We start from the raw sequence: 22,121 nt of genomic DNA on the forward strand, positions 1-22,121 counted from the left end.
CGGCGCGCCCCGCCCCGTTGCTAGGGAAGTGAGGTCACACAGTATGGCGGCTCGGGGCCGGAGCTGCTGACGGGTCGGCGCTCTCTGGAATCCGCGTCCATCCTTCTCGGGAGTTGCAGCGGCGGTGCTGCCTGCCTCGCTATCGCTGAGCGGCAGGACTAAGGCCGCGATGGCATCAGGAACCACAGGGCTGTGAGGCAGCAGAGCGCGAGCCTGCAGGGCAGGCGGAGCAACAGAACCGGGTCGCGGACGAACCGAGCTGCCGCCATGGAGCTGAGGGTTGGGAACCGGTACCGGCTGGGCCGGAAGATCGGGAGCGGCTCCTTCGGGGACATCTACCTGGGTGAGGAGGGTGGCTCACCGGGGACGTGCTTGGGGGATCTCTGGAGAGCGTCGGGGGCTGGGCCGGGGTGGGCGCTGGTCGCCCTCCTGCCCGTTCTTACCGCCCGTCGGGATGAGCTGGGAGCAACTCCCGGAAGCTCGTTTCACCCTCGCAAGAGCTCGGGTTACGCTGGTGTCTTAAGAAATGTCCTTTGATATATGGTGGCTTGCTATGGCACAGAAGTAGCAATTTAATATTTCCTTGACGTCGTGTCTTAATTTAGGGAGCGCAGAAATCGGGACTTCTGGATTATTTGTTTGTCTCTCCACGTTGTTGTCTTGTGACCTTGGACACCATTATTTGTCTCATCTGTAAAATGGGGCTATGAGTTTAAAATCTTTGGTCTTTAAAAAACGTTCAGAAAAAGATTTGGGGAAAGAAACACAAGCATCAGCATTAAATATGACTGCAGCGGACTAGGAAAAATTGCTGTCACAGAGATGCTTGTTTCTCTGGCAAGGCCTACAAAATTTAAATGGTAAGGATGACTAAGTTGAGGTTAAAAAAAAAAAAAAACTCAAATCCTTCAAAGAATCAGCAGTTCAGCTATCCTGTTGCTTGAATGTTACCCTTATGTCTTAATGCATGTATCTTATTTTGCTATCATGATTTCTACATGATTTTAAAGCTTGCAGTATTAGTGCTGTCTTTCCATTCCCATTTATGCAGTTCTTTGTCACGATGGTTCACTGGTATGACAATTGGTGGTGGATTCAAGTTCTAAAAAGAAATATATTTAAAATCGTCGATACAATTTTTTAAAAGTGTAAGAAATTTCTTAAAGTGTAAGAAATGGGTTAAACCCAGAGAAATACATTTCTTTATGCTACCGTATAGAAACAAGTATTTTGCATTTGAAAATTGTGGTAACTTAGGAAAGCAAGTCAAGAGAACTGGAGGGGAGGACCTTGCAGGTGCTAAGGTAGGTTAAATTTGCACGTCTGGAGAGTGAAAACATCACCAGCTAATATATGTGGTATGTTTGGCAGTGCACACAGTATACAAATGCTTTTTTTTTTTCTTAGACAACAATGCTTTGTGTCGCAGTGTACATTTGGTATTCTGAAATAATTTGCTAGCTAAAACTGCTTGTTTACAGGTGATGATACACTGGTTATCTACAATACAGATCATGTGCTTGATGAAAAATCCATGTTTCTAGCCAAAGGCAAAGAATGTGATTCTTCCTCTCTGTAATGCTTGCATAAAAGACTGAAAAGTATTGTGAGAAAGATGGTGGTAACATTAATGCAAAATCTTCATTAGCTACCACTGGTGTTTTCAGACAGCAATTAAAATTTGAAAAATCTTACGATGATTTGAGATATTCCTACAGAACCATTTGACTGCTATAAATTAATTCATGTTAGACTATACAGTTAAAGAGCAGGTAAAATAAACATATTTGTACTTTGATTTGTAATCCAAATTAACTGATAAGTAGAAGTCAGGCAACTTGGTTGTTACCTTCCCACATATGGAAGCTAGCATGGAAGTAATAGGTATTTTGTCACTTTAGTCTTTACATGTACAGCCTGCACCAGCAAAGTTGCACAGGAGATAGTAGTTCTCTGTTTATTGGTACTACTGCCATGCTGCATTTTGCACAAGAATTCACCATCCTCAAATTTTGTCATCTTTTTCTTCTTCGGTAGTCCATGTGGATTTACAATTAGGTCTTCATGCAAACATGATGCTTGCCTCAAATTTTGTCCTGTTCTTTTTATCCTTAAGTAGTCAGTATGGGTTTATAATTAGGTCTTCCTGCAAATGGGATGCTTGAGCCAGCAGCTAGCAGAGAATTGTACACCTGGAAGATCCAGCTAGTGGCATGGGTGTCTTTTTCCAGGGGAAAATACTATCTCAAGAACTTAAGTGTTGCAGCACTTTGTAGAGGCCCATTTGGTTTGCCTACCAATATATGATAAAACAGAGGCTTTCAAAATCTATGCTTTTTATGGTAAAGAAATGTGTCTGGGAAAAAAAAAAAAAATCTCAATTGTTTGGATTATGCAGTAAGACATAATTACATAAAAATTATTTCTAAAATTCTGTCAGAGGTCAGTTTTTTTTTTTTAAGTGCAAATGCCTCTCAATGGATTTATAGATTTCCACCGTGTAGATTTCCATCTCAGTTTAGTGCTTTGAAAGGGGAAATTTAATTATTGTTTCCTGTTTTCATTTCCCCATATTTCTTTAACACAGCTACAGGGGGTTGAAGACATTCCAGAGAGAAGAGGGGAAGGACCTTCTTTCTTTCTCTTTCAATAAGTTACTTGGAATGTAGAGCCAACAACTTGGTTGTTATTATCATAGTTCTTTCATACTTTTTCATGTTCTCCATCATACCACGAGATACAACTTCTGGAATTTGGAAGGCCCACAGCTTAGCTTACTTAGAATAATAGGGTCTGTAAAATAGCATTTTGAAATGTAAGACACTAAAGTAAATAAAATACCATGGAGAACTTTACGAAAATAAAAGTTAGGAAATGAGTGTATCTGCATTTTTCTGCATTTTCTTAAGTTACTCTCCAGAGGAAGATTTGAAAAAATAGTATGGATTCCAGGATATTCTGTATAGTATAGAGGATGGACAACATACAGAAGAAAAATCAGAGTAAGCATCTGTTTTGTTGCTCCATCCACAAGGTCAAAAAGACATGAGTCATGAAGGCATTATAGTTGCTGTGTTTTCATGTTTTTTTCATTTCCATGTATTTTCTTAGGGATAAACTTTTAGTTGTAAATGAATTAAAATAATCTTCAAGGCCTTCCTTGTGGCAGAGGATTTTGCAATTACTTACAAATTAGAATTTTGCTATTTAAAGTAAAAGACTGACAACTCTAGACTTTTTCTTTTCATTTCCATGAAGTGCCTCTTTTCATTTTACTGCTTACTGCTGCTTTCTCATTACTCATTCTTCTCATAACACTAATTCTGGCTACTGTTCAAGGGTGTATGCAGAAGCAGAGAGCTGTTTAAGGATCTTAGCCCTCTTAGGTGATACAGACTTCTAGGGAAGATCAGATACCATAGGAAATGACCTACTAGGTCAAGACAATGATTTTTCAAGCAGCGGTGAGCAGAACTTCATAGAGATAATACACATCTTCATTCTCCTATGGGCAAGTCTTGTCTTAATCAAACACAGATGTCTGCAGCTGTCTGTATAAAAAGTATGCCATTCAGCAGTTTGTGTCAGAAAAAATTTTTGTGTGTTTTTAATATTTATGGAGGTGGTCACCCATTAGAGAAAAGCAAGAAAGATCCAGAGTTCCATAGTTAAAAATCAAGATATTTGTTTGTTGGCGGTGGGGGGTGGGAGTGTGTTAGTGACACAAGACAGTGCCTTTTTCCTTGTAACATTTATCTGTCCTTTCAAATTTATAGATTGATGTGAACTATAACTCACTTAAAGTCCACCAAAATAATATATTAATAAGATATGAAAACCTTGGGTTATGGAGTTTCTAGTTGCTACTACTGTGTGGTGACCTTAGTAGAAATCAGGAGTTTGGTGGAGTCATAGGAGGCAGATGGATAACGTTGACTACAGCAGGGGAAAATTAGTTTTCTTTGTCTCCCAGATGTGCTGTGATTATTGTACCTACAGTGTGTTTCAGATGCTTTGTTTTCTTAGGGTGCATGGTGAAATGCCTAGTAAATATTGTCTGTGATGTTCTCTCAGAACAGCTCTTTGTACCAGCAACGCCAATTTAATAGACGTGTGAACACACAAAAAAAACATTTTATTGATGTAAAAAAGAACAGATAGCCTTGCATAATCTCAAAGATAATTCCATGCTCCATCAGGTATTATCCAGTGAAGAGCTTGATGAAATAGCTGAAACTAGACAAAGTAGAAATCTGAATTTCAAGGCTGTCTTTAATAAAAATAACAAAAAAAAAAAAAAGGAAAGAAACCTATGCATTTTATTTTTTGTCTTACAAAGGTGCCAAAAATGCATTTTCTGTAAGCATATTTTCTGTTTATTGAACGGTAGGAAAAAACTGTCTCAAGAAGCTTGTATGATAACCTTTTACACTAAGGCTGTGGTGTTGTCTGCTTGGAAGACAAGGTATCCCGTAACACTGTATCTCAGGGAGCCTTCTTTCACATGATATCAAGAATTTGACTTGAACTGACAGTAACGCATGGATACTCCTTCATATCCTTTGCTTCCTCAGAAACTAATGGAAAATGTCAACAACATGTGGGAAAGATTTCAGTGGGAACCTTTATTACTTAAAATAGTAAGTAGGTTACAGGTATCTTTCATATCCAGCAAGTATTAAAGAGCTCATAACATAGTTTCAGTTTTAAATAAGCTTGCCTTGATCTTTAGGTAACAGATCTGCCGGTATTACCCTAATTAACTTTGCTGATGGCAAACAAGAAATAAAACAGCTGTGGCATAAGGCTGAGTATTTGCTTATAATTTAAATGTCGCTTTAAAGGCAGAAAGGGAGGCAAAGAAAAACGCTTGGTTAATACAGAGCTTCAGTTTTATGGAACTTAATTACATGAAGTGCTATTGAGTGTAATCATAAATGAATCCGAAAATGGACGGAATACTGAGGTAACATAGTCGAATGATAGCATGAAGATATGGATATTCATAAGAGTAATTGCCAGCTGCAAGACTGTGGGAAGATTTCAGCATCAGGTGACATGCCAGTGGAACAATAGAGGAGATTCAATGCATATAACTGAAATGTGCCAATTTGTGGCGTGAGGTGTTGGCCTGTCTTTATAGTCACAAGGTTATAAAGCACTGAAGTAGTTCTGTAATCTCAAGAACAAGATTTTGCAGTTATAATTCTGTGAATAAATAACACTCTGAGGGCTATTTTATTCTTAGGTAGTCTCCCTCACAGTTAGATTAAATATTAATTAAGGTGTCAGAATACACCTGGAGTATGTTGAGATTTAGGAAAGTTGTAGGCTCTGTTTCCAAGACATAAGAGCAGATCTGAATTATTAGCATTTCTTAAGTTGGTGGGCATATGTGCTATGCCTACAAACACTCCTTTTAATAAGCGCCTCCACCACAAACCGGAAGTGAAATGACTCCCCTCAAAACATATATCCTTTTTTTTTTTTTTTTTTTTTTTGGTATGAGATGGCAGCCTTTGTCTTCCTGAGCTAATTTATTTAATATTTTTTCTCTTAAACTGCTAGTCTGTTGGAGGGAATTTGTAAGACTTCAGGAGAACTTTCAGATAACCACAGCTCCACAGCTGAAAGTACTTAATCTCTAGATCTTTGCCATTGAGAATAAACTTGTCAATATTTGTTTTCAGTCTTGATAAAGGAAATGCATCTTAACAGTATCTTGGCCAATGTTTTATTTTTTTCCCGTTTTAGGAACTGATATTGCTGCTGGAGAGGAGGTTGCAATTAAGTTGGAATGTGTGAAAACCAAACATCCTCAGCTCCACATTGAGAGTAAAATCTACAAAATGATGCAGGGTGGAGGTAGGCGAACTTTCCTTCCTCAGAGATTGAGTTGTTTGTTTTTATTTTTGTCTTTGATGTATCTGCTACCTGCAAGTAAATAATGGTTGAGAACATTTTTAGCAGACGAGGAGGTGGGAAGGGTGGCAGGGTAGGTGAAGAGCAGTACTGCATAGTAGGGTTTAGCCTGATTTGGTTAATAATAGTAGCACAATTCTAAACTTAGTAAATTCAGGATATTATTTGTTTCATATGCTGGCATTCTTTCTTCTGAGGTAAAAGTATTTTCTTGCTATAAACATTCCAAGACATAATGGCATTAGTAGTAGAGAATAGGACTGAAGAAACTTCATAACTACTGCACAGTGTTACAACTGGGATAACTTACTCATGTTTTCGGAATTCCGCAAATGTAGGATTCTCATTACAGTCTCTGTATAACCTGAATACCCTTCATAGAGTAAAATAATTCCTGTATGGGCTTGCTAAGGCTATGATGGTTCCTTCTGTGGATGAACACTGCAAAGGCAGATGGCAGAAGGTTAAGTAACTGCCAAATAAGGGTTTCTCTCTGAAGGGAATTTAGGAAAAAATCATTCATATTAAATAAATGTAACATGGGTTAATTACAATCTAGGTGACTATATACCAGATTTAAGGTCCATTTCAGTCCAAACCATCTTACAATTCTATAAATGATTGTATACCACTTCACTTCCAAAATGCATAAAATTAAACTCAAAGTAATGGTATTTGAAATTCTGACCGATACTTTCTACAATTCAAGGTTTAATTCAGAGTATATGATCAATTTGTACAGTTTTACGTGAAATAATTTTCCTGAGTTTCTCCGTAAAGTGGAGCTGACTTTAATTTTCCATCTAGAAATACAGCAGTCTAAGATAGATCATTAACAATACCGCTTTGGTAGGGATTCACCAGCAGCAAATGTAATGGAACTGGAGGGAATGCATGAATATGAAGCAAGGGTGAAATTTCTAAATTGTAACAGAAAAGAGGTATTTTACATTGATCTTGTAGGCTTTGAAACTAAGAATTTGATTTCCAAAACTTTCTTTAGCAATAATATGTACTGGTTTGTCAATGTCTTTATTTTCAGGCTTCCAATCTATTCCTTACTGCCATCTTGAAGAGTACTGTTTACACATGTAAAGTGTTTAAGGTTGAAATCCAGCAAAACCACTGTCTTCTTTCAAGATGCATTCTTAGCACAAAGCCTGGGAGGTTACAGGAAAGAAGAAAAAGGCTGTTTTTAGATCTCTAGTTATAATTATGTATTGGTTCAGCTATAAAGTCATGAAACTTTTCAGAACAGCTGGAGGTAGCATAAGGTACATAGGTACATCTTTGCTGTAAATACAAGCATTGACAATAATGTTTATGATGCTTAGAATTCATCTTTATGAGCTTTGGAGATCTGTGTATATGAACTCTATAAATCAAATTATTATACTGAATAAACTGTTTTCTTTGTTCCAGTGGGTATTCCCACAATTAAGTGGTGTGGAGCTGAAGGGGACTACAATGTCATGGTGATGGAGCTGCTAGGGCCGAGTCTGGAGGATCTCTTCAATTTTTGTTCAAGGAAATTTAGTCTCAAGACAGTCTTGTTACTTGCTGACCAAATGGTAGGAAACAATTCTCTTATTCTTGGCAGTGAAATACATTGGGCATATTAAAATTTTTAGAGTAACCATACCAACTGTATTTTACTTCTTTAATTTAGAGGCAATTAGGATGTATAATTGCAAGAAAAAAAAACACGTTTAGAGTTCTTTCTCTAAATATGAAGTGTCACATCAAAAGTAATGGCAAAGATTTAATTTGATTTAAAAACTGGATCTGAGCTGTTTGCAAAGCAGCACTGCTTAAAAACAAAGAAATTCCCCTAAGGAAGTTTTTAAAACCAAATCTAAAATAGACGCTAATCTAAATCTAAGAAAGAGCTGGAGAGAAGGTTTACCTACTGTCTTCTAAATTATACTTTCTGTAATGTCCTTATATTTTTCATTAAAAAATTCTTTACCTGTTTTATCACAAAGACAGTGTGGGTAGTGTTTTTCTAAGAGAAAAAGTGTATGGCTGATCTCTTTGTTGTTTCTCATCTTCTGTATTTAGATTAGTCGAATTGAGTATATTCACTCTAAGAATTTCATCCACCGAGATGTGAAACCAGATAATTTCTTAATGGGCCTGGGGAAGAAAGGAAATCTTGTCTACATAATAGACTTCGGATTAGCAAAGAAGTATCGAGATGCTCGAACTCACCAACATATTCCATATCGTGAAAATAAAAACTTGACAGGAACTGCTCGTTATGCATCCATCAACACTCATCTTGGAATTGGTGAGCTGGGGAAAAGCAATAAGTAGAAACTTAAAAAGTGTAGAAGGGTGATGCACATGCTTTTAGTGTGACTGGATGTTGCTTTATGGAGGCATAGAGGACAGTCCCTATTTCTGGCAATAACAGTGCAGTATGCTCGGGCTCATAACTGTTGGTGGGGTGGGACTTAGTTGGTTTGCAATTCTAAGGAATTAACACATTTTTTAATAACTGCAAGGATAATAGGCTTTTTCTAATGCTGGATGAATTTAACATAAACATAGTAATTTTCATCTACCTATTGTGTTTCTAAGGATTTTTATGACACGTTGCAGACTTGTGTTTTTCCACTAGATAATGAAACCTAATGAGTCCACTTTTTTATGCTGTTGTAGAGCAATCTCGCAGAGATGACTTGGAGTCCTTGGGCTATGTACTGATGTATTTTAACCTGGGCTCCCTCCCCTGGCAGGGACTGAAAGCAGCAACAAAGAGGCAGAAATATGAGCGTATCAGTGAAAAGAAAATGTCTACACCCATTGAGGTTTTGTGTAAAGGATATCCTTGTAAGTTACTCTTTCATGGCACTAGGCCCATGTGTTCATTTTTTAGTGGTATTTCTTTTTTATTTACACTATGTAGTTCGAAGGCTAGCGTGGTATGTGTGATCTGCGCCATATTGTATGTACGTGCATATGTGCTGGCTAGATAATTCCAACAGTCAAATAACTTTTTGAGAAACTGCACATTTCTTCATATGTGTGGATACTGTGTCTTTGATAAATCTGATTGTATACTGAATTGCAGCTTTTACCTGTTGCTGTTTTGTTTAGGATTTGTCATTCCAGATTCATCCAGTTTGGCCTATGGATGTCCAGCATCTGTGAATGGCATAAGAAACCCTCCTGTATCTTAGCATCGTCCCTCAAAACTGTTCTGTTTCTCTATTTAGTATTTACACCACACTAATAATTAGGCATTTTTAAGACATACAAAACAATAAATTTGTTTTAAAACTTGTTAATTTTAGTTACCCTCAGAAAGCATTGTTCATGTTTCATAAAGAGATCTCTGTTCTTTCCTTGCTCTTGTCTTTGGCAACTAGGTATGATAATGAGAACTGTAGTTATTGTTAGGGATGTATGAAAGCTTGTTTTCTTCAGTTTGTTTCAAAAGTAATTTCATATATGTTCCTTTACACTCATTTACTCATTAGGAGTTGGACTCAATTATCCTTATGGGTCCCTTCCAACTCAGGGTATTCTATGATTTACTATTTATTTTCTCTGGGGTTAACAGATGGGGAAGACTAGCCAACTTTTCTTGTGCTGTTTGTTAGAACTCCTTACTTAACGTGAATTATTAATACATTATTTTAGCTGGAAAGACTTGAATTCAAAAGCTGGTAGTTCGATAATGCTTTTTTTTTCTGGAGCACTGAATTCACAACAGCATTCTGTTTTTGCTGTGTAGCTAGTATTTTGTGTGCCATATTAAAAACAAAGAAAACAAACAAAAACCAGAACAGGTGTTCACACTATTGCAAGCTTAAAATTGTAGCATAACTTAGATGGGAGATTTATATTGCTCCCCATTCTTCACCCTTCCTGCCCCTTTTTTTTTATGAGGTAGCAGACACATCTTCATGTAACGTAACAAGGAAGAGATGCTATTCGATGTCCTAAAATAAATTTTAATTTAAATATAGGCAGAGCTAAAAAGGCAAATAAATCTATTCTCTTCTGCTCAAATGAAGTTTTAAACCTGTTTTTACTCTCACTTCACCTTTATTTTTCAGTCCTCTCCGCTGTTGACAAATGGGGTCTTTACCTAATCTGTGATAGACAAATAATTTCCTTTTCAGGCCATACTTGATCCCAACACTTGGGATATAGTGTTGCCTTCAGTAGATGCCTAGTATTAGATGCCTAGGTCAGTATTTTTTTCCTTATGTTTAGATTTTTTTGCTTTTTGTATGGGTCAGATATAAAAAGCAAATGTGAAGCTGAAAGAAAATATGGCTTTCTTGTATTACAGCTGAATTTGCCACATACTTGAATTTTTGCCGTTCTCTGCGTTTTGATGACAAACCAGACTACTCCTATCTAAGGCAATTATTCAGAAACCTCTTTCACCGACAAGGGTTCTCCTATGACTATGTGTTTGACTGGAACATGCTGAAATTTGTGAGTAGTTGGTGTAGCGTTCTAAAACAATTTCTGTAATGATTTTCTTTTTTACTGCATTGTCAGATTTAAAGTCTTAACTGATACTGTAAGAGTGGTTTGTCCCAGAAGATTTGTTGTCTAAAAAATAAATTTAAAAAATCGGGAAAAGCAAGACGCAAGGGAGCCATTAGATTGAGGTTTAATGACAAAGTTGCAGTTAAGAGAGTTAAAAATGTATAAGACTTCTGAGATAACCTCATTCAAGGCAGTTGCCATGTTACCTCACTCTGATTCTCATCCTATCTTGGTCTTCAGCACAGGTCCTTTGCAACTGTTAGATGTCTAGATGCCATAACCATGTGTGTACATTATGTGTACATTTTGAAGACTATCCCAACAGTTAGTTGTATGAACTGAATATATGATAGTTCTTGAGAAAATTTACCAAAAATGTAATACCACAACAAATTTCAATTTATGGGTTGTCCAGTTCTTTATTTTCCACACTTATCCAAATACATAGTTGTAAACTTAATAGTCCCTGAAGTTGTTCACTAGTCCTGACCCGTAGGGTGCAAGCAGAGCGACTGAAGATGCTGAACGTGAAAGGAGAGAACGAGAGGAAAGATTGAGACATACACGAAATCCAGCTGTTCGTGGACTACCCTCCACTGCTTCTGGCAGGCTGAGGGGAACGCAAGATGTAGCTCCTCCTACTCCTCTTACCCCAGCTTCACATGCTGGTAAGTAAGCAGATACTTGGGCAGATGTACTTTGCAGACTGCTCTAATTTGAAGTTAGTTCCTGGTCACTGGAATTTGAAATTAGAATTAGGATACCTGAGTGGTATTTGTCTCTCTATTTACGTTTCATTTTTTTTGCTTGTCTGATCATGTTAGTTTTTTCCCCCCATTTACTTTGCAGTAGATTGAAAGTAATTGTATATATTCATTACATGCCAATTGCTACTTAGAGATAACTGAGGAGGATGAAAGCCTTAATTTCTGTGGTTTGATGTTGACGTTACATGGACAAACAAGAGTGTAATTTTTCCAGTGACCGCAATTTAATCCCATTTCTTATTAGGAAAATTCTAATGTAATTTTTCTCACAGCCAACACTTCTCCTCGACCAGTGTCTGGTATGGAACGAGAAAGGAAAGTGAGTATGAGATTGCATCGTGGTGCCCCAGTCAATGTTTCATCATCTGACTTAACAGGCCGACAAGATACTTCTCGCATGTCAACTTCGCAGGTAAGAAAGATTTTTATGTAATGGAAAAATAATGGTGATTTGGTAACGTTAATTTGCCAAAAGAACATACCAGCCAATTGATGTTATTTCACATTGATTTTATAGTTGACTGAAATAAATACTTGAAATTTTACCTGAATGTTTGTGATGTTGCTGTAGAATATTGTAATTTTTTTTTAACCTCAGCAGCGATAAGTTTAACATTCTCAAAGCCGTATGGAGTCAGTGGTTTATGAAATCATGCAAAAAACTAGAGATCAAGAATTTTTACCTAAAATTACAGTTCCTTTGGTCATTGAATATCATATCAGTTTTCACTTAAGAAGCAGAGCAAGTTGGAGGCAGTTGTGAGAGTCATGTTTTCAAATGAGTAGCGCAGAGAATATTGGTACAGAATAGACAAGAAATAGTTGGTAAAGAATAAGAAAGAGCAGAAGTCGAAATGTAGTGCACTACTGTAATTCTGAGCAGAAAAGAAGCCACATGCGTAGATGATTGAGAGGTCACACACAGTAGGCTCAGTTGAAGAGGATGACAGGAGGAAGAATGAATGATACAGTGTTTCATAGCCGTTGTCTGCACTGAAGTCATTCTCTTTGGTCATGGTGACTTAGCAAAGAGATTTTAAGATCTTGTTTTTAGGATTGGAAAATTATGTTTAAATGTATTTTAGCTCTTCATGCTACAGCTGAAACATTAATTCTTCAGGGTATTAACACAGACTTGTCCTAAGTAGTGGGTAGCCTAGCTTTGAACAGCTTACCTTCGGTCTTACCTGCATCACACTGATACACTGCAACAGCACTGGGAGAGCAGTGTGTTAGGAGGACTGGCGCAGTTGCCTACAGTTTTTTTCCTTCATGCCTCAGCACTATGCTGAAGATTTAACTGCATAATTCTTGCTGTGGACTGGTTATTCCTTGTTGACAGAGAGTATTGATAAAAATGAATGCAGTTTCTTCTGGCTTCATCATTTCATTGTCAGAATTAATTATTTTGGATAATACATGTTCTTATGTATAGTTTTAGTGCTAGAGAGGGCACTCTTTTTGATGGAGGTGAGATAGTAAGTGAAGACTGAGGGTTGATTTGGTGTATGGATGCTATGTTCTGGCCTGCAGTATAAATCAAAAAGAGGTCAGTGAAAGGATGATGGAATCAGATACAATACAAATCTGGAGCTGACTGACTTCATTCTCTTTCTCAGAATAAAATGAAAACGTGAGATAGGTTGTATTTGCAAAAAGAATGCAAAGATGATAATTACCAGTGTCAGAGAGGTGTTTTCTTTTTAACCAGTTTCAAAATGCTTTTAAGAAAGAAGGAAATTTACTTCCCTGACCTGTGTTATAGCAGGAATAGAAAGAGCCCGACAGCTGAATGAAAAGTTGGAAACAGTGTAAAAACTATTTCAGTGCTTTTTAGGCATATCCGCATCAAAGAGGTCCAAGTGTAGAAGGTGCCATGTATCCCTTTAGAAATGGTCCTGGTAGGAGATTAGATTTGGTTAGTCTGAACTTGTCTTAAATTCTTTTGTTTTATTAATGACTTGTGTACGTGACATTTTTTTCTGAATGTTGTAAAGTATGAGAAATACAGAGGGGCTCTCACAGAGCGTACTGTGAGATTGTGTAGGAACATGGGGCTTTTGAGTAATCTTTGAATACACAGATGTATAATTTGTGGCGTGTGTCAACAGTATGGTCTGGCTTTCTTGCACATTTCAGTACCTGTTTAACACTCTGCTCCGAGTATGGAATTTGACTTCTTTACAATTCCAATAATGGACTAGTCAGGAACTTCTCAGGTTAAAATTTATCATTAATCCTTTGTCATCTTCATTTAATTCTTACTGAGGCAGTGAACAGCTGCTGGTCTCCAGTTGTGGTGGCTGAATAACAGTATTCAACAGTAGTATAATTCTAAAAGCCTCTCATGGGCCTCTCAGATTTGGAAGGCAAGAGAGATTTACTTAGATTTTACTTTATAACACTTACCTGTGAGCTCATTGGAGACAATTTCAGTTTTCATTTTCACAGTTCTCACTCGAGCCATCTGGCCTTCTGTGGACTAAGTTGCAAGTCTACGTAGCTTATGCTCTTACTGTTTTCATAATGTTGAAGTAGTTTTTCCATAGGAGAAAACTATCTTTGCATGTTAGCCAGGTTATAAAATAGACTATGGATTTCCCATTGTCTTTATACCTTGTTCTTAGGAAAACCTCAAGTATCTAACTTGGATGTCCTGTTAAGGACAACTTCTTTTTTGAGTAGGTGTAAAGCATGTAGAAAAATATCTATTCCATGTCATATCAGGAAAATAGTAAAGAAACGCAACTGTTTGTCCATGCCTGTTCCAATTATATTAGTTTCCTTTCAGAGTCTTAAGAGACTATGTGACCAGTGTCCCTTTTTCAGGAAGTGCTTAGACCATGCTCCAAGTAGAAAACAACTTTTAAACTTCACTATTCAGATCTACAGATGTCATAGGTTAAGAACTAGATTTATTAGAATTGTTATTTATAACTTGATTAATTAGTTTTGTTATGTTATTTGGATGGCTTGGTTTGGTAAAGCATCACTGCGTCTATAATCTCCACCTCTTCATTCAGAGGAAGAGCTAATGCTTGTTAAACTCTTGCGAATGGAAATTTGCTGACGTTACTCGATCAAGTAGAATTCTTAAAGATGACTCCATGTTTGTATCTATCTTTTTTTCAAACTGAGTTTTGACCAGTTTGTACTGAAACTGAAAACTAAGGCTGGGAATGTAGATAATAGAAACCAAACTTACATTACAGAAAAGAGCTCTTTGAGAAGTTTAACACTCATGGGAAAAATGGTGATTGGTAAAGATAGCAAAACAGATGTCATACATACTCTCCACCTCCAATGCTTTGACCACATAGTACCTAAATCATTCCAGTTGAAAATACTAACACTTTGTAATAATACGTAAGAAGAGTTCATTCAAATAACAGTTAGTATGTCTCCAAAAGGGTTTATGGAACTTAGTGTTTCTGGTGAAATGACATACGTGTAAGTTCTGTGACAGTACTTTCCTGATGATGCGGGAGTGAATGCAGCAGCTGAAAACCTGCAGGTTTTGAGATGTTTGACAGTGATAAACATTGGTGAGAGTTGGGCAGTCATGTAAATCCTAATCAAATAAAATACATATTAAAGCAAGACTCCAAAACCTAAAGAGCATCAAGGAGTGAAGCCGATTGGCTACTATGGGCATCAATCACAGCATTGGTAGCCAGTCAGGGGAGGTGATTGTCCTGCTCTACTCTGTGCATTTGCAGCCTCACTTCAAGTACTGTGTTCAGTTTTGGGCACCACAGTATAATAAGGACATAAAACTATTAGAGAGCCTCCAGAGGAGGTTGACAAAGATGGTGAAGGGTCTAGAGGAAAGGCGTATGAGGAGTGGCTGAAGTCACTTGGATTGTTCAGCCTGGAGAAGCAGAGACTGAGGGGAGGCCTCGTGGCAGCCGGCAGCTTCCTCACAAGGGAAGCAGAGGGGCAGGCACTGATCTCTGCTCTCTGGTGACAGCGACAGGACCCAAGGGAATGCATGGAGCTGCAACAGGGGAGCTTCAGGCTGGGTTTTTGAGTAGTCCTGTGCAGAGCCTATTGAGTTGGACGCAATAATCCTTGTGGGTCCCTTTCAATTCAGGATGTTCTATGAGTCTGTGATTTGTGGGAACTATATTGGTGATGAATGATGACTGAGTAGGCTTTGGGTGTAACTTTGGAGAGGTTGGTGTGATGTCACAATGAAGCGGAGTAATTTCATCCTTGAATGCATATATAATGCAGTAATGAACAAAATTAGGGAGGTTATTTTATATCATTCATGAGACAGATGCTGTAATATTATGTCCAGTTCAGTTCTCATTATCTTGATCTGCCGAAAAACTGAAAGTAACAGAACAGCTGTAAAAATTGTGCTTGAGAAAACATACTGTACGATACTGGAGTTTCAATTCAGTGTCTTTCAGTTTGAAAGATAAGAGATCATCCTGAGGTAGTTGGGAGTAGTATCTTAGCAACAGCAGTTAGAACAGGAAGCTCAGTTTATATAGAATATATACATAAAGCACCTGTCGCTTAGTATTAAAAGCGCTCGTGTTTAAAGAAGTATGGTGGTGCAGAGTTCTAAGTGAAGGCAGGTAGCTACTGAAACAACTTCTAAAAGACATACAGGATCTTCTGTCCTCTTTGTCTTTGCATCAAAACTGGATTCCTTTTTAGGTGGTGTATTCAGGTCCAAAGTAAGCCTAAATTACTAGTCTCAGTGTAGTGAAGAGTTGTGATCTGGGCTGGACAGAAAGTCATACTAGCTGTTAAAATATTATTCTGCTCTTAAGCTGTATAAATGAATTGTTTGCTAAGTCCTTTATGTAGTCAGTCTATAAACATTAAGACACACAGTGAAGGAAGGCATAAATATTCCAGAAAGCACTACTTTGAAGCAGTTCTGTCAGTCCAGACTGCACAGGCTGCTTCCTGAAAGCATGAATATGCAGTGCTCAACTCAAGAATCTAGTTACAGGTGAGTAGCCTTCATTTCCTTTCACAGAAGGTTCAGTCCTGAAAACAAACAAACAAACAAAAAAGAAAATTACTTCAGTTGGACATGGTGTACAGTAAGTTATTTTATTTATTCCTCTTGAATGTGTCCTGTTCAGCCATTTTCAGCACCTGACAGTTAAAGCTGTGCACAATTCCTACTGGTAATAGACATATCTCTCCTTAGCTGGAAGAAGAGATTGGAGTGCTCCTCAAAGAAATATTTGAGCAAATATCTTTGAAAAGAGAAGCTTTTGGAAAACCATAGCAAACACTGGCATTGAACAACTCAAGTGTTGCACCCACTGGGAAAAAGCAACGTTCTTCCAATGCCTTTGCATTTTTCATCTCCTCATGAGTGAATCTTTCTACACACATGCGTCTTAATAGGCATCATACTCTGCATTGTTCTTCTGACCCTGTCAGCTTTCTTTGAGAACTAATGATTTTTTCCTTTTATGTATATCTTAATATGATAGAAATGTCGGATAGAAATCTGAAATCAGAGCTCTTCTAAAGATACATTTGCAACTGCCAATTTAGGTTGGATATTTGTAGACATCTTTATATATTGGGGCAGTGGAACCATTACAAATTGCTGTCTTTTCCCCTACCTCAGAATAGCATTCCTTTCGAACACCATGGCAAGTAGCTGCTCGTCTCCTTTCGTTGGAAGGCAGCACTGGGTGAGTGCTTCTCATTAGACACCAAAACTTTGGATGGGGTGGGGAAAAAATCTTTGGAAACATCCAGCCTTGCTTCTCCTCACATTATCTCATAGTGGTACTGTGCCTTCCAGTCAGATACGTGAGGCGGCATTGTTTTTCTCTAAAAGAAAAAATAAATGTCCTTCCAAAAGTTGAATTAGTACTGCTATTCCACTTAGACTCTTTAGCAGAACTGACAAAAACAGCGACTTTAAGGGTCCATAAAATCATTCAAGCATCAATAATAAAATAATCAACTCTACATTTTAGACGGTTTACCATTACATCTTTCCAGGGATGTTTATGCAGCTGTGTGTCATCCATTCAAAAACAGATCAGCTTCAGAACTGTAAAAGCAAAATGCTTATATGAAGAATCAGTTAACTATATTACTCAGACAAGGCTCTGCCTTGTCGTGAATGAAATGTTCTACCACAGCAGTATCTCATTTTTCACTGTTTTATATTCCTCTCCGTTTCTTAAAAGCTATCATTTTTAAAATACTCAGATACTAATGCGAATTGTTTGACACGTGAGCATCTTAGAGACAGACAGACTTGGATTTGGGTAATCAGAACTCCTTTCCATTGTTCAGTGTAGTAGAAGTTCCTGCCTTTCTGTGTGCAGCTTTCAGCTTTTTAGTCCATTCTGCTTTTGGCATTAACAGGTTTCATCAGAGAAATAACAAGTTTTATCTGGAATCTGAACTTTGATAGCTGAAGGATGCTTTCTTAAGTATTTCAAGAGCTTCTTTGCTTTGCTTCTTGCTTTAAAAAAGGTCATGAGATTCTGTTCCTTAGTAAATTCTGTTGTATAACTCCATCTGCCAACCTTACTTCCTATATAAAGCCTAAGCTTGCACTAATCCTGTATCTCTAATTGAAGAATCCTGCTGTTCCTCTTCTGTTTTCTCCTCCTGCTTTGTGTGCTTGGCTGACTGTGCACAAGCTGCTTCTTAAACAGTTTTAACGTTAAAAAGGTCAAACTGTAAATTACAGCTTAACATTTTAAATTCCGATTAACAGACCATATTTGAAAATAAAATTAAAAATAATTTTTAAAGAAAAAAAAAAAAAAGCTTTGCACTGAAAAGCTTGTGTGGGAGAAGTCCAAATTCTAGTCTGCTTAGGATTGTGTCTGCATTTTTTGGCTTTTACTGTATATGTTACTATTTGTAGCTGTTTACAATTTAAATTGATACTGAAGATTGATTCCGCCATTTAGGCATTTCTTGGTTCTTAAATTGCAGCGATGTGTAAAAGTGATATTGGAATAGTATTATGCTGTTACTGAAATAGGTCAAGCTACAAAAATTTGTGCAGTGTCTTTTAACAAAATGTTCCATGATAATTGAAAAGCTATTGAGAGCAATTGGTTTTTACCCTCTGATTGGGACTTTTTTCCCAAGCTTTATTATTCATTTAGTATATTTCTACACATTGGTAGTGTTTTCATATGGTTTGTTCTTTCTTCTATGCATGTTTATGTTCTGTTTACTTTTCTTCAAAACATCTCCTCTGGCTGGAAAGGTGAATTTTCCATGTTAACTTCTAATAAAGGAGGAAAATACAGGGAACTTCATGTAGCTACAGGTGGGTGTGAAACATTATGTAGCTCATTGGATTATAAATTCACTCACTTTTCACAACAAAATATTTCGAAGTACTTTGAGAGCCACTTGTATGTTAACTAGAAGGATTTGTGCTGATGTTTTCTTGTTTTTGGCTTTGGTAGATTCCTGCTCGGGTAACTACCAGTGTTCTTCAGTCCACTGTGCACCGATGAAAATTTATTTTGCCATGGAGGGCAGATAATGCATGGCTGATCTCCTATGTTATCAATGGCTTTACTAGCAAAAATACCCTAAACTAGAGTGGAAACAATACAACTGGAGTTCTCCATGTGACTTAAAAGGCACTTGGAGGAACATGGACAGACTCCAGCAGCTGCCATTACAGGACGCTTTTGCCAGAAACCCAGTGACCTTAAGAGAACCCTGTGGTAACAGGGCTGGAAAAGAAAGATGGTTTACAGAGTTGACCGCCTGTTACTGGATGGCCATTTCAGTTTTCCCTCCACAGGCGGCAGACTTTATCCCCTTTTTATTATTCTACTGTAACTATAAATCTTTTACTTGGTTTAAGAAAGTTTTTGTATCATTTTGCTAAAATTATTGGGTTAATTCTCTGTAAAAATCTCTTGCTTTTCTCTGATTTAAAAATGTAGAATATAAACAGTCCTAAACTGAAGACAATGACTTGAAATTTTTTGTTTAAAAAATTTAGTCTGGCAGGGAGCATGTAAAGGAATCAAAATCATCTGACTGTATTTAAACTGTTCACTTATTTGTATGGTCTTATTCTGACTGAGAAGTTTTTCTCACAAAATTTTTAAAACTGTTAAGAGTTTTACTTTACTGTTTGTTGTCTTCGTTCACACTAAACATTTCCATGTAACACAGAGGAGTTTTTAATATTAATTCTTTTGCATAAAAGAGAACTCAAGACCCTGTAGAGAGTCAAAGTATAGCATAGATGGTAAAAGTTGATTTTTTTTTTATTTTTTTTTTTTAAGTATGTGAAGAACAAAGTGAAAGACACTGGCATTTAAATGGATTGTTTCAAATACTGGTTTTACTGGTAAAATTTTGTTTCCTGCACTCTGAGGCTGGTTAGCTTGGAGAGTACTGTAAGTGGACAATGCATGTTGCCACTGAGTCTAGTGAATTTGCACATTTCATCCAGCATCTACATGTTCAAAAAAAAAAAAAAAAGATGATGATGATTCAGGCCTTCTGTTTCATGCCAAGACTCAAGGAATTCTAAAATTAAAAAAAAAAGTGAAAAAGTGTTCTTGTTATGAAATCCAGAAAACTTAAAACTCAGGTGCATACCATATTTAATTCCTAACTGTATTCTACGTGAGTACTTCCAGAATCATTAGCCATTAGCTTAAGAATGAATGACTCACGTTGTCCAAAAGAATGTTGCAGGTGTTGTTAGCAAATGTCCATATGGAATATGGGAAATACTTTATATTTTTTTGTTACAGTAAACGGTCTCATAAACTAAAAATAGTTACGTTGTCCATGTAGTAATTGGACCACTATCAGAAACGCTCTTTACGCTAGTATCAAAGAGGTAATGGAAAGTTCTGTGTTGGAAATGAAAGTACGTATGCAGAGTTTGCTTGAACAGTTAGTTGTTTTGAGAAATTCTTCCTTGCCTAAAAAATTTTAAAGGATTACTGGTCTTAAGAGTTTTATGAAGAGTAATTTTTATTGTTTCAAAGTTTGCAGATTCCTCCTTCCCCAAAGAAAAAAAGTCCACATGTTAGATATCAGTCATTTTTCTTTGGATGTCTTTGTGACATTAAGTATTTGCTTGTGTGTACTCTGGATCTGACAGGGGAAACTTGTCTTGGAGATTACAGTGGAAGAGCTTAAGAGTTTAATCCATGGATAAGTTTGCAATAGAGAATTATTTCCTCAGTCACTATAAACTTCAGTATTTTAGGCATGTGCACTACCATTTGAACAGTTTTACACTTCACTGTGCTTTCCTTGTAAATATCTGTGTTTAATAATGTACTGTTAGAGGGACTTACAAAGGCTGCCTCTTTATTCTCTCTGTATCTGGAACATTAGATTGCTGTGCTATACTTAAAAGTTGATTGCAGACTTCTAGAATTGTACTCAGTTGTGGGCAATTTTTGTCCTTCATAATAGTTAAAATCCCATCATGTGGAAAATAGTTGGACTGTCTGTATAAACCTGTGTATTGGAAACCAGTATCTCAGAGCACTTCATTTGTACTACCACTGTATTTGTGTACTTTAACAATTGTGTAAATACATTCATAATGACTTCTATTCTTCTTTGGTGTAACTTACTTACAATGACTCTTTACTTGGTGTAACTTTTGTATTACTCTTTTTGTAATGCGTTTCTGTACATATAAAGAACATTGTCAATTCCAAACATTTGAAGAAATGATGACAGGATTTAAGTAGTCATGGTTAGATTGCAGCAGCTGGGGTATGCAGGAACAAAGAGAAGAAAGACATTAATTGCTTTGCTCAGAAAGAGCATGTCTTTTGTCTCTATAAAGGTAAACGTTTTTGGTTGGATATTACTTCTTCTGTGGGTCTTTTTTTTTTTTTTTTTAAATAATATAATTTATCAAGTAATACATTGTATTGAGAGGAAGTATGGAAAGAGAATTGCTGTTGAGACTTGATCTGTTATAAGAGCTGGAAAAAAGCAATAAGAAATGCTGAGCTCTATATACAAAGCCTTGTATGATAACATTACCGGCTTTTGGTATGTAATCCTCAAAAGTCTATTCAAAATCTGAGGGCACACGTACCTTCAAAATTACTGTTTCTGATTCGTATGCCTTTAAAAGCCGGAAGGATATTTATTCTACCTTCACATTTTTTATTTAAAACTGTCTATGTGTTTTTATGTGGGAAATTTCACATGTAATGCAGTTGTACTTAATCATAATGGTTAGAAAATCCCTGAATTCTTTGTGTTATAAGTACCTTGAAAATAATTGAAAATAAGTCCTATGCCTTAACTTTTAAGCTTCTCTTAATGTTACTCATTTCATATATAGAAAATACTAAGCGAAAACAAACAATGTTTCTGTTCTATTAATAGTACTGAGCCATATGGTCAGAAATCTAAATTTAATCCAGTTGTGAGGAAGTGTAATCCCCAGTGAACTTAATCTTGCATCAGAGTATCTTCTCCACAGAGTAGTTCCTACAATTCACTGGATAAGACAGGTTAATAATAAAACATTTCTGCACTTAAATTTGGGAAAATTCTTGACCAAAAGGTATGGGTAGGATCTAGCCATAAGAAGTAAAAACATAATGAACAAATAGGAATGTGGAAAAGGGGAAATTTGTGTGTACCATCCTAAAGCATTAAGCACGTCTACTGTGTCTTTGTCTCCTGTGACCAATTCAAGATACTTGAGGAGGGTGGAGAGGGATTGGTGAAAGTGGAACAGAGAAATCATTTGGTATGTTATGGACTGGGAAGAAGGTGTGTAGTCCCGATTGCATAACCAGACCAAACATTTAGTTTAACTACAGTCCTCATCTTGGTTCAGACCTGCAAGTGTTAAAGGCACAAAGTCAATGCAGTGCCCCTAGTATTTCCCATAATCCTTAAGGAGTCACAGGGTTTTGAGGTCATGCAGGTTTTTTCTTG

General features: G+C 36.9%; 1 protein-coding gene across 6 annotated transcripts in view; it reads left to right on the top strand.

Annotated features, from left to right (window-relative positions):
* CSNK1D (casein kinase 1 delta) overlaps positions 1-22,121 on the top strand; it is a 24,489-nt gene continuing 2,368 nt past the window's right edge. The window contains exons 1-11 of one of the 6 annotated variants that reach the window (XR_001185962.5): positions 2-343; positions 5,755-5,865; positions 7,345-7,493; positions 7,984-8,212; positions 8,587-8,757; positions 10,229-10,377; positions 10,931-11,102; positions 11,474-11,613; positions 16,810-16,876; positions 18,427-18,489; positions 18,632-20,767. Coding sequence is in view for 5 of the 6 variants with exons in the window: in XM_005011557.6 (XP_005011614.1) it covers positions 268-343; positions 5,755-5,865; positions 7,345-7,493; positions 7,984-8,212; positions 8,587-8,757; positions 10,229-10,377; positions 10,931-11,102; positions 11,474-11,613; positions 18,632-18,682 (1,248 nt within the window). In the remaining variant the exon portion in view is untranslated. Of the gene's footprint in view, positions 344-5,754; positions 5,866-7,344; positions 7,494-7,983; positions 8,213-8,586; positions 8,758-10,228; positions 10,378-10,930; positions 11,103-11,473; positions 11,614-16,809; positions 16,877-18,426; positions 18,490-18,631; positions 20,768-22,121 lie in introns of those variants that run through there. The other 5 variants (XM_072025553.1, XM_013092099.5, XM_005011557.6 and 2 more) reach the window with 5 other exon arrangements.

This window comes from Anas platyrhynchos, chromosome 19 (genome assembly GCF_047663525.1).
Source record: "Anas platyrhynchos isolate ZD024472 breed Pekin duck chromosome 19, IASCAAS_PekinDuck_T2T, whole genome shotgun sequence".
NCBI lineage: Eukaryota > Metazoa > Chordata > Aves > Anseriformes > Anatidae > Anas > Anas platyrhynchos.